General features: G+C 28.8%; 1 protein-coding gene across 3 annotated transcripts in view; it reads right to left on the reverse strand.

The window, feature by feature from the left end:
* Nucleotides 1–4,816: 4,816 nt before the first annotated feature.
* The window catches only part of Ack (activated Cdc42 kinase), a 32,575-nt gene continuing 23,592 nt past the window's right edge, over nt 4,817–13,799 (reverse strand). For all 3 annotated transcript variants that reach the window (XM_043043524.3, XM_043043523.3, XM_087160596.1), the window contains exons 8-12: nt 13,606–13,752; nt 10,211–10,305; nt 7,728–7,919; nt 7,563–7,654; nt 4,817–7,011 (exon numbers count right to left, since the gene is read on the reverse strand). In XM_043043524.3, coding sequence (XP_042899458.2) covers nt 5,666–7,011; nt 7,563–7,654; nt 7,728–7,919; nt 10,211–10,305; nt 13,606–13,752 — 1,872 coding nt within the window. In that variant the 3' untranslated portion in view covers nt 4,817–5,665. The remainder of the gene's footprint in view (nt 7,012–7,562; nt 7,655–7,727; nt 7,920–10,210; nt 10,306–13,605; nt 13,753–13,799) is intronic.

Consider the following 13,799-nt stretch of genomic DNA (forward strand, 5'->3'; position numbering starts at 1 on the left):
TGTTCAATTTAATTAAAAGTCAAAATTGAAATATCAATCACATTTTTCTCTGTATTTTTATCATATTCATTTTAATTAAATTTATTTTTCTTCCAATGTATTTTTTATAAGTTATATAAAATTAATAAACATTGTATTAAACAGAAATATCTCAAAAGAATTATAGTGAGACATTAAAACAAAGTGCACCACCATGCTCTTATGTTACTCCAGCCAATCTTCTTAAAGGTTAACTGTTAGATAATTTCAGTTAAAATTTAAATAAAAATATTTTGAGGATATTTAATCATTATTTTAACAATCTGGTACCCACATTGTAATTCACATTTTAAAGTTATCCACTAAAAGATATTCAACATCAATATGACTTTATTTACTTAATAAAAACTTCAATTTTTTAATTTAAAATAAAAAATTTTAGGAAGAGAATTTAACAGTTTGCAGACAATTATTTATAATTGAATGCAATCCAGATTAGGTTTTTTCACTTTAAAGAAGACTGTGCTCTCTTTTTGCACTAATTAAAATAAGCTGTTGTTCAAAGTTGAACATATTTTTTAAAATCTTATATGAAACTTTTCAATTAAAGAATTAACAAAAAATTATGCTCACTCATTCAGAAATTAGCAAAAGAGTAATTAGACTAAATTACAAATCAGTTTTTAGAAAATTTAAAATAAATTAATAAGCAAACATAAATCAGACTTGCCCATTAAAGAAAATTAATTGCTTTGATTTGAGTTCACATTTTTGATTTTCCCAAAATTTCAACACTTCAAAAAAATTACTATTAGTACTTAAAAAAAAAAGAGACCATTTCTGTAGCATGTTTGTGCTAAAATGGCAAGAATAGTTGCGTGTCTCTTGTAAATTTAATTTTAAAAACACTGAAGACAGTGGACATATGAATTAATGCATAATTTTAAAATACAAATATATTTTTGTTTTAGATTAAAACAGTTCTAACAAATTTAAAATGGTTTGCAAATACTAAGAGCTCTTGAAAATTGGGAGTCAAAATTTAAGTTCTTCTAAAATATTTTTCATGGCCTGTATTTACAGTAGACATTCTAAAACACAGAAAAGTGTTTTCGAATGTTATTTAACTTTTAGTGCGAAAGAGGGCAACTTCACACGTTTTGAACTCTTTGCACAGCAGACAATTTTTATTAGGAAAAGTCAAGAGAATTTAAGTCATTGTATGCATACCCACAATGAAATTTGCTTCTTTACAGCTTTCAAAATAAAATGTGGTTGATAAAAAACCGCGTAATTTATTGTGGAAGAAAGAATTTCACGCAACTTCACACTTCTTGAACTCTTGGCACAGCAGTTAATTTTTATTAATAAAAGTCAAAAGAATTTAAGTCACAGTAAGCATAACCACAATGCAAAAATTTGCTTTCGATAAAACGTGGTTGATAAAAAAACTTGTCTTTTAAAAGAGTTAAAACTATTAAAATTTCAGTAATTCATGTTACCGTCAAAAATAAGAGGGACAATTTTTGCTCCTTTGCCCTTAAAAGGGTGGAACAGAATTGAGCATCTAACAGTTAATTAAGATTCATCTGTAATTAAAAAAGTCATTAAATATGTGAATAGTTGCTATGATAATATAAAGAGCAGGAAGAGCTGAATTTAAATATTTCATATACATAACATATATAAGGTAATCACATGAAGGGTTGAAAGGTCAAATTTAAGGTGGAAGTAATAAAAATGTTGTGCAATCACTAGAGAGGAGGGAAATACCTGTAAATTATTATTTGATGTTTAAAATAAGCTGAATAATAACTACGGATTAAAGTGAAATTTTTTTAGTATAACTTTTCATTAGCTGTATGCAAAATAATTTGCTATTTAATTAACATATTTCAAATATAACATTTCAGTTTTATGTTCATTTGAACAAAAATACTTTTAGAACTTATTATACACGTAGTTTGTTTTCATAAATTATGACGACGGAATTTAGAACAAATGTTTTAGTGTTAATGTTTTAGTACTATTTAGTGTTTCCTGATCTAAACTAATTTATTTTTCATTAAATATCTGACACATTTTTGATTCTATGTCTTTAAAAATTCATTAAGAGTATTGAGCTGGAATAAACACGGCTATAAGTTTAATTTTTCAGTAATTAGTTTGTAATAATTAATTATAAAATGATTTAGATTGGTATATGTAAGCAAATAAAAAAAATCTCATTTAAATAAAAAAAAGATTTTTTTTAAATCTTTTTCCTAAAAAAAGAGAAAAAAAAACAATTATTGCTAACTTTGTCTTGCAATCAAACTGGTTTTATTCTCAACCCACTTCAATAGTTATATATCAGATTTTGTTAATGTTTTTTTTCCTCCCTTGAGTTTTAATTTGCAATTCACATACACTTTTTTTACTTCTTAAAGGATTCTAAAAATATATATTTAAGAGAATTGATCATAGAACACTCTCTATTTTGTTATGCAATAAAACAGACAGAATTTGATAATACAAAAATAGTTGCTTCCGTAATTTACTATCTTCAAGGCTGATAAATTTTTAGAAATATTTTTAAATCATGTTTAAGACATTAAATAAAAGATGGAAAAAAAAGGCAATTCAACTTTTATGATACTGATACATAATAGCAATGTTTAGTGCAAACAGTGAAAATATATATTTTTTTAATAGCCAGTTAACACATAATTCACAGAACACTATTTTGTTCAACAATAAATCAAACAGAATTTGCAAAATAGAAAATTAGTTGCTCTTGTAATTTACTATCTTCATGGCAGATTAATTTTGAAAAATATTTTTAAGTCATATTTAAGACATTAAAAAAAAGGCAATTCAACTTTTACAACTTTCAACAATTTCAACCTTTGTTACATAATAGTAATGTTAAATGCAAACAGTGAAAATATATATTTTTTTAGAATAGCTAGTTAGCACATAATTCACAATTGTGTATGTAAAATGTAACATTACACATTGTTAAGCCAAACATAAAAATTAAGTAATTAGATAACTTAAAAAAAAAAAAAATCTAACTTTAGCATACTGTGCTTATGTTATAACATGCAAGTGTGATAAGATATAAATAATAAAATTTTATAGCACGCAACAATTTTTCAAATATTACATGAACATATATTTTATACAAAAACAAATTTTGCATATTTATTAGACTATTTCTAGCAAAGTTTAAAAATTCAGTAAAAATGTAAACGTTTTAGTTGATTGCTGTTCATTATGGATGGCTGGTTCGTATTTTCTATAATAATCATTTTGTATCTTTTTAAGAATCATACCTGTTATAAAAACATGTTACTTTCAAATACCTGTTACAAAACACTAGGCTAAAGCAGTACTTGCAGTACCATGTAACAAAAGTATATTTTCAGAAATGGAGTATTATTTGAAGACAGTATGTAAGCTGAATGAGGCTCTTAAACATTTAATGTTTTTATTTAAAATTGTCTCTGAGAATCTTTGGTACTGAGCACTTATGTTGTAAAGCTTTCAAAAAAGTAAAACATAAAGAAATAAAAACTGGACTATACTTCAAAATAACATAAATGAGTGGATAATAAATAAATTTTCACATATACATATATATATATATATCACCAATTCACAAGGAGTGAAAAAATAGTTAATATTCAACCTTTAATGCTCAAACAATACCTCAAGCACTAAAAACCATTTATATCTCATTGCTGGTTTTTAATTATCCAAAACATTTAATCTTTTTAACAGTTCCCTTTTTTTTTTTAAAGTTGCCACCATCTTAATGACTTAATTGAATAAAATGAATCAAATTTCAGTTGGAATGAATTCTCCCTTTATTTTTAAATTTACCGAATCTAAGCATTTCAGCAATATCAATGTTTATAATTCTCGTATGTGATATTAATTATATAACTAATTAGGAGTTTTTGCTATAAAATTTATGCAATGCAAACCACATACATTCTACAAGAAACAGCTTTGTTAAAAAACCTTGCTTTTGTCCAAGGTGTTTAAAAAAGTAAAGTAGTAAAAATCAAAGAGGCATAGCTGTAAACAGGGATAGGAAAAATTCCAGTAGATTTTTTAAATAATATAAACTTTATAATAATTGTTGCAAAATATTTTATACATAAGGAATTTTAAGGTTTTTTACAGTCATCAAAAAAGAAAAACTGCAATATTTTCCAGTTATGATTGACGTTGTAACTTGAGACGTTATGTATTATGTTTACTCATAATTTTGAATAGTAAAGCAATTTATTCATCAAAGATAGTTAAAATTTTGTTTAATTTATTTAAAAAGGGAATTGTATATAAACTGAACAATTTAGAACAAAAAAGTTTTTTATAAATTAGGATGGCTTTATTATATATCAGTAATATTTACATATTCAAGCAAGCAATAATTTGTGCAAAAATTCTATTTCAATAGGGATTTTTTTTTTTAGGAAACTTACTCAACTTTAGGGATTTTTTTTTTTTAAATTTACAAAAAACAGGCAAATTTTCATTAGTTTACTGGAAAATCCAGAAGAGTTGGCAGCTATGAATAGGGATTCATACATTGTTTTCCTAAGAGTTATGAATATCTATTGATTTTGCTGGTGTTTTGTTGTTATTGAGAACATGTAGTTAACCTACGACTAATATTCAAACTATGGCTTCAATCTATAGATACTGATATTCAATTTGAACCTGCAAACAACTTTTGTGGAAATCTGACATAATTACTCATTATTATTTATTTCCTTGACTATTATTACCAAAAATTACAACTTTTTGCAAACATTTGGTACAAGAAAAATAGATGTGGGCATGCTAACCATTGTACCCAAAATAATAACATTGTTGTCTCTTTCAAATTTAACTTAAGAGGCTAAAGTTTCTTATTTGCTATGCTTAAACTTTCTAAAAGATTTTATATTCAACTTTTACTTTAAAGGTAGCTATTTTGCCATTATTATCCTCAAGGTAAAATGGGAAATTCTTGATCCCGTCCCAAAATGTCACAAACTATGTCTGTCATGAACTTATTTTTTCAGCTTAACAAGCAATTTCTACTTTTTTAAAATAATATTGAAATAGTAAAATGCACGATTAGTTGTAAATATTCAGAATTCGCCAGCCTCATGCCGTCCACATATTTCAAACAAAAGGAAAGATAGTAAATTCATACGAAGATTAACAACCAGGGGTAATGTATTTCTATTATTTTTCAAGTAATCTTTCAGTGTCAGGAAAATTTATTCTACTGGGGGTACAAAATTGAAACAAGTTGTTCTTTAGAAATTATTTTTTCACTTGAATAACTAACAAAATTAGATTATTGATATGTTTACACCACAAAATATTACAGAGAAGTTGAATTGGTTTAAATAAACTGATTAAAATCAATTATAAAAACCAATAATGAGATATGAATATTTACATTAAAAAAGTTTAGTACCTTTAAAATACTGTTTAGAACACAATTGGTAAAAGAATATGTTAAAAACAAAGAACACTTTCAAGGTAAGTCTAGCGAATAGCATTATGTTTAACCATTACCAAAAACGGTTAAATGAAACTTAGGTGCAATATTACGGTTTTGATTTACAACCTCTTTTTTTTAAGAATTAAGTCTTCACAACCATATAGATAAAGTTAAGCACAGCAAGCCATCACAGTTTCAAGAACATTGTAACTGATCCACTAAAGCTGAAGCAGCGAGTTCTACATTCCAGTCGACCGACTGCAATGCCTTCTCGCAATCGCTTTTGGATGCAATACCTAGACGACATAGTTGCATCAGTTGAAGCGCTTTCACGGCTTCACTAAAGTTCCCCTTATGCTCTACATAAGCGGCGTGACACTCATCGAGGCTGACACCCGACACGCGTGCCTGCATCAAGGTCAATTGACTTTTCAGCAGGTCAGCATTAGTTGAAGGATTTGGCAAACCAGGCATAAAAGTAAACATTGTATTGTTGTTGGAAAGATTGCATTTGGAAGACACGGGGTTGTTTATGAGGAAGGGTTTCACTTCTGCTGTATTTGGAGGTACAGCAGGGACAGGGGGAGGACCAGCCTGTACAGTCGTGGGTGACCTAACATCGCGAGGGAAGCTTATGCCAGAGTCTGTTGTCACGATCCTGTTGTTACGTTTTGCATGCTGCTGGGGTGGCTGAAGCAGCGGGATTTTCACAACGGTTTTTTTACCACTCTCGCTAGAAAAGTTTGTCTGCATTTCTTTTTTACCAAGTGTTTTTTTCAACTCCTCCAGCATTTGAGTCCTATCACACGTCGTCGCCGTCTGAGACTTACTGATCGGGAACTTGCTGAGAGGTTGGGTTTGGATTTGGGGTCCACCAAATGCTTCGAACAGATCATCAAAAGGAGAGGCAGCTGCTGATGAAAGTCCAGATGAAGAAGTAGTTTGAGTTTGGTAAAGGTTCCGATATGAATGACTTTGTTCCACATGAAGGGTGGGGCAACTGCCCATCCGCGTAAGGTGATTGCTAGTTACAGAAGGCGTGAGCATGTAGTTTCCCTTTGTTTCAGCAACAGGAGAGTAATAATTAGAAGCGACAGAATTATCCGGTGGTACAGAATAATACCTGTCGACAGAACTCTCAGAGTCGGATGGGGGCACATTGTAATACCTATCTTGAGTAAAAGTATTATTGGTGTATGTAGATGATGTATCATAATCTGGAGAACTCTTTCTATCAACACAGCACAAGTTAGAGAAGGTATTTGGCAGAGTCAAGTCAATGAGTGATGATGATGTGTGAATTGACGGAGTCATTCTGGGAGAAGGAAGTAGGAATGGGGAGGAGGGAGGAGGTGTGTTGACTGATATTTCATTTGTGAAATCTATTAGAATTCCTTCTTTGACTTCTTTCTTTATTTTGGATTTAAATTTTGGGGCAAAAGATTTTCCAACGCCATTTTGTTCATTTTCTAATTTGTTATAACCAAACTGTTTTGTTACACTTTTTTTAGAACTACCATCACTGCTTGTAGATACTGGTCCTGAAAAGGATTTTTTTTAATTTTATAAAATATCATTTAAGTGACAGAATATAAAAGCCATCTAATCTAATAATCTATGTATCTAGAATTTTGTTGTTGGTTAAAAATGAATTTGATATTATACAGTGATAAAATAACACAGAATATGTCAAACTGAAAGCATGTGTACAGGTTAACTTTATTAATGCATGATATTCAATTTCAAACCCAGATTATAGCTATAACTAGAAAATAATTTGATTATTTTAAGATAGCTAAATTAAACACATATTAAGATTTAAAAAAAATATTAAGATTCAACCAGAAAAAAGAAATTGGATTCTAAAATAGATTTTAAAAAAAGGATCAATTGCCTTAAGCGCTATTTTTGTACTTCATTGGAAATGAATGGGATTAGAGTTTGCTAAAGATTAAAATCGTGAATTAAATTGCAGATTTTATTCATTGACAATAAGAATATAGTATAAATTCTATAGTTTTGCAAACAAATAAAAAAGAATGAAATGTTTTTATAGAAGGTAAAAACTGAAGTATAAAAAAGATAAACTTACTTGCATTTCTATCTCTTAACTTTGGTGCGGGAGGAGGGTCTTCTTTAAGTCCTAACAAATCAGGTGGCTCCATAGGATTTTGTAAATACATCCTAAAAAATGTAACAAACAGGTAAATAATGTATTTCGAATACAATAATATTTTAGCTAAGCTTTTAGACTCACTCATCAATATGACCCGGATTTCCCCATGATTGTCCATGAATATCTCCATGACCAGTGTGGATAAAGCTGTTTCTTAATGGCCTGCTGATATCATCACCAGTCCTTGGCTTTTGTCGGTCAGCAACCAAACGAGGAAATAAACCAATTTCAAAAGTGCGCTGATTTTGACCTTTCCACCAATAAAACTCTTGCCTATTGAAAATAAAAAACAACTTAAAGTACAGTGATAACGTTTGTCTTCATAAAATCAAAGATGGCTGCATAAGAAAAAAAAAAATTGCAAATTAGAACTTTTTTTATAAATTTCAGGGAAAATTAAATTCAGGGGTATATCCCAGAATTCTGAGTTTTTTGTATCATCTCTCCAGGTTCAGAAACTAGAAGTAGGGCATGTAAATTTTTTTGGCGGAACTTCGCCCATCTCAAGATTCTAAGTTTTTTCGGGACGTTTTAATTCGGGTTTCTTTGTTTACGAGACGCTTTCATACATGTTACTATTTCGCAATTTTGATAAATTTTTTTTTCGTGGTTTGTCAAATTTTTAACGTTATTAATATTTAAAACTATGCCGGAATTCTCTAAAATCGCAACTCATATTCATGTGATTTTAATATCAAACATCAATTTTCGTATTGACTTGATTCAAAAGTTACTCATTGTGAATCATATTTACACGATTCAAAAACTGTACATTGCGGTACATATTAAAGTACACTAACACTTTTCACACTTATGGGATTTAAAAGTCGCAAGTCTTTGCAATCTGTATTTACGTGATTTAAAAATCCAACATTCCGATTTGTATTGTTGCGTTTTTAAATACAATATCGCGATTCATATTCATGGGATTTTAAAACCCAAATATAGCGATTTGTATTTTTGCGTTCTTAAAACCCAATATTGCAATTCTCGTAAGAACTTAGCTAAGTTTTACCTTAAATTAGTTACTAAAAGTGCAATATTCTTTATTGGTTGGTAATTTCATTATAAATTGTAGCCCAAAAAATTATATTAAATTTGAATAGTATATGAATTGATGTGTTGTTAAGTTTTTGCACACACAGTTTTCAGGGTTTTTCACTTTGTGTCACAATCACCGCTGAAATTTTAAGAGACTTAAATCTACAAAATATGATCAGTTTTCTTCACTTGAAAATGAATTCAAACGATTTTATTGTTTTACAAACCTTTTAAAAATAGAATTAAAACAAAATTTATCTACCTTTTTAGAAGGGAAAAAAAAAGGATGTGTAAGTACAAAACAAATAGTATTTCTGTATGGAATTGAGAGAGTAATTAAAAATAAAGTGTCATTAGGAAGAGTAAAGAAGAGATGGACAAAACTAAAAGACTTTTTTTTGTCATGTGACTACAGGGTGTAGGAGAATAAGTGCTTCTAAAGTAAAGTCAAAGTAATAAAAAGGAAAAATATTCCAAATTTTTTTATTCATTTTTACATCTCTGTATGACAATCATCATTCATTACACGAAAGTTCAAATGTTTCTCCATTTTCATTCAGAACTTTAGGACAACAATTGAAAAACATGACTAATGGAAAGGAGGACATGTCAAGGTCATTAGCACAAAATAATTTCCCATTTTAAATTGCTTGGAGTCCATATAAACCTCATGCATGTTCTCCAGGATTAAAATAAAAGTTGAATAAAGTTTTAATTAATAAGTGTATTATTAAATCATGTTGTGGACATTCCTGGACTGGAAGTCCAAAATAAAAAAATATAAGGACAAAATTACCTCCAAATTGCCAGCAATTTGTATGATACCAATATGGATTCGATTATAATTGATTACGATCAGGTATACAATTGGTAATAGTCTCAGTAGTTTTTGCTTTTAAGTGATTAAAAAAAACCGTTTTGAAAGAAAAAAATTATGCAAAAATTTCAGTTTTGGTTTTTCTGTTTACAAAACGGGGGAGAAAATTGAGTAAATATGGAAAATATTTAAGCCGTAGCATAATACGAGGATTCTCTAGTGAAAAACAGAGTATGATATAGTGATAAGAGAGAAAGCAGAGAGATAAGAGCTTTTTATATATTTCTCCTACATAGAATGCTTTAGTGTCATCAAATTAAAAGTAATTGTCTCTAATACTGGAAGGAAGTAGATGAATATCGTACTTGTCACGCCATGAAGACTTTGTCATTCCTTTTGTTATTTTAATGGCCTGTAGCATAACATATTTTTTCAATTTGAAATTTCTTCAATTCTTTTTTAGATAAATAACATTTTTTTCTTACAGTTGATTTTAACAAAAATTGGAAAATCGCAAAAATTTCAGGACATTATTGAAATGTTTATTAAAGACATTTAAGAACACCCCCCCTTTTTTTTAAAGGAAATCAAGGACAATTTTCAGCCTTGCATTCTGATGGGTTAAAATGAAAGTTGAATAAAGCTTTTAATTAATAAAAGTTTGAAATCAAACCATTGTAAAATGAATAGCTGATTATGAACAAACCTTCCTTCAATGACTTCTATCACGTCACCAGCCTGAATTTGAAGTTTTTCAGGTTCTTCAAACACTTGAACACTAGTTAAGGTCACAGGACGTGCCTAAAAATAAAAGAAACATACTAAATGCCCACAAACATAAAAATTGGTTTATTAATCACATAATGAGATAGCAAAGAATTACTGAGCATCCAAAATCTCAATCAATAGTCAATATCAATTGATAAATGTTACAAGGGAAAAACGAACCAAACATTTTTGAAACTCATCACCACATTTAATTCTCTATACAGGGGTACAGTGTGCAAAAAAAAAAAAAAAAAGGATCAGACAAAAACGTATTTTCTTCGAATAAACATGAATTTTTTTCAACAGACTGGGATTTCTGACAACCAAAATATAGGGGGTAGCCACAATCAGCGAAATAGGGTCAGAATAGTTTGAACAGTGGAGCTCTCCAAAGATTGGACCCCTTAATGTTCATTTTACTTTTTGAGTATTTCACTACATCTCGAAAACCTTTTAAGTGAATTGAAAAAATTTTACGCACAGTTAAAAAATTCGTTTATGCAAAGATAAGTCCGTGCAAAAAATAACTTTTAGTAAATATTTATTATTTTATTTAAGAATGGTAGAAAAAATTTTGAATTGTAAGGTAGACAATGTTTTGCGTCATTTTAAAGAATGCAATTTTACGTAGCAAAATACAAAATTTGAGCAAAATCAGTCAAACAGTTACAGAGAAATCGAATTTTTAAAAAGACATACACTAAAAATACTAAATCATAATCAAGAAATTAAATGAAATAATATAGAAAGATATATTTTAGGACCATTTTGCAAAATAAATAAATAAAACAAAATAAATAAATATTTTTAAGGAAATTAACCTCATTCTAAACTATAACTTTGGTAATAATTGATCATAAAATTTAAGGCACTTTTAAAATAATGTTTGAACCTTAATTACATTAAAAGATAAATCTTGCAATCTAACACCAGTTTCTAGTTGAATTCTAATAGTTCTAGTGAGATGAGGCTGTAGCACATTACTAACATATGTGCAGATTACATAAATATAAACAGTCAAACCTCGATATTTCAAAGTTGAAGGGGGGGAAAAATCAAAAATCCTATATTATGAAAAGTAGAATAGAGGGGAAAAAAAAAGCTTTTTTACATACCTTTTATAAAGTTATCTGATTTTTATTAATACAAACACTGTCTATTCACACAAAAATTATTTATGAAGACAGGGTTGCCACTCAAATCTGGAGGGGAAAAAATTTCCTGTGTTTTTCCTGTATATATTATACACAATATATTAAGAGGAAACAACAATTATTGTGCTCTTGTGTGAGCTATAGTGGGCTAACTATATTTATTAGTTTTAAAAAACAGCTGAACACAACTAAATAATATGAAATGGTTTAGTACAGCTAAAATATCATGGTTAAATATCCCATAGATTACACTTTGAGTAGTCACCATTTTTTAAAAGACAAAAATAAGAAACGAAATTCCCTGTATTTTCCTAGTTTGTAAAGAAAAAAATCGAAATTCCCTGTATTTTCCATGTTCTCCCGTTGGAGTGGCAACCCTGAAAGAGATTCCCTCGTTGTTGAAGAATATATTTTAACAATTACACTTTCTAAATGGGCAACAGCTTGGAATGTGATCTAGGACATAATTGGCTGACTTTCTACAAATTCTCTCTGAGTTGGTTTTAAAGAGATTTCCCTAACATAAATGGTTTTATCTTCTCCATTCAATCCACCACAAAGCAATAAGGTTAATCGCTCCTTCATGACTTAACTTTTTACATGCATGGTTTTGTCAGGAAAGCATTTTTAAAAAAATAGTCCAGTTTCATCAGCATTAAACGCATCTTTTTCATCGCAATCTTTCCAGCATTTTCTAAATTCTGCGCAAACTTTCTTATCAATGTTTACATCAAACATCTTCAAAAATTCAATGCTGCTATGTTTTTTTTTCCTTCTTTTTTTTAAATATTCAAAGCAACATTTACAGCTTTTGAAATTTAAATAGCCTATATCTTTTTCAAAAGAATCAGCTTTCACTTTAATTAAAAGTCCATCAAAGGTGATATTTTTGAATTCTACATTCTATAATTCACTTCATTAGACATTTCTCAATTTTTGGAAACATACTAGTGTTAAACTTCTTACCTAAACTATCATCATACTTCTTCAGGATAATTGCTTTATTTTTTAGGATTATTGAAAATGTGCTATATGGAATCCAAATCTCTTTCGAAATTTATATTTTCTCGCTCAAGCCTTTTCCCATTCATTGAGAATTTGATTCTTCACTTCAAAATAGTAAGCATATTAAATTTTCGCTTGTTAGCCATATTAAGAGATGAATCACTAAAGATTTTATTCCAAATTTTTCATTTCATCGTTCATTTATCATCATACTTCTTCAGGATAATTGCTTTATTTTTTAGGATTATTGAAAATGTGCTATATGGAATCCAAATCTCTTTCGAAATTTATATTTTCTCGCTCAAACCTTTTCCCATTCATTGAGAATTTGATTCTTCACTTCAAAATAGTAAGCATATTAAATTTTCGCTTGTTAGCCATATTAAGAGATGAATCACTAAAGATTTTATTCTAAATTTTTCATTTCATCGTTCATTTATCATCATACTTCTTCAGGATAATTGCTTTATTTTTTAGGATTATTGAAAATGTGCTATATGGAATCCAAATCTGTTTCGAAATTTATATTTTCTCGCTCAAACCTTTTCCCATTCATTGAGAATTTGATTCTTCACTTCAAAATAGTAAGCATATTAAATTTTCGCTTGTTAGCCATATTAAGAGATGAATCACTAAAGATTTTATTCTAAATTTTTCATTTCATCGTTCATTTAAAGCCGATTCCTAACTTTTTCTGGGGTAGCTAAAAAAATTTTTTCTTTCTTTTTTGCATCTTCAAAAATAAATAAAATTCAAGCTAATGAGGGAAAAAAGAATTGCGACATCACAGTTTATCAGCATTGAAAAATTGGAAATATGAATGAATTTTTCGAGTTATCCAGAAATTTGTAAAACCAAAAATTGAGTTTGTGAGGTTTAATTGCTTATGCATATTTATTTTAAATTGTATTTTTAATAGTCGGTGGGCCTCGAAACTTATTTTTTTTTTACAAAATGAGTGGTCTGCATAACTAAAAAAATTGAGAACTGCTGCAGTAGAGGATGATGTGAAACTATAAAAAATTATCTAAAAAAAAGAAAAGCATATGTTTTGTATTTTTATGTTGATTCCTAGTGTTTAATTCTAAGTAACTGCAAAATACATTCTTTATTTATAAAAATATTTATGGCAAATAATGTGTAATGAACGAATTCAAGATAAAAGGTAAGGTACCTCACACAGAAAATCTTGAAGGGCTAAAAATGTTGGTCTATCACCTGGCTTATGAGCCCAGCACTGCAACATCAGTTGATAAATATCTGTTGGACAAGCTTCAGGTCTTCTCAGTCTCTCTCCTTCTTGGTCAATTTTTTGCAAGATCTATATTGATATCAACATAAGCATTAGCAAAATAGGCATTTGGGGGG

The sequence above is a fragment of the Parasteatoda tepidariorum genome, chromosome 4, assembly GCF_982258835.1.
Source record: "Parasteatoda tepidariorum strain Cologne lab strain chromosome 4, Ptep-v5.0, whole genome shotgun sequence".
NCBI lineage: Eukaryota > Metazoa > Arthropoda > Arachnida > Araneae > Theridiidae > Parasteatoda > Parasteatoda tepidariorum.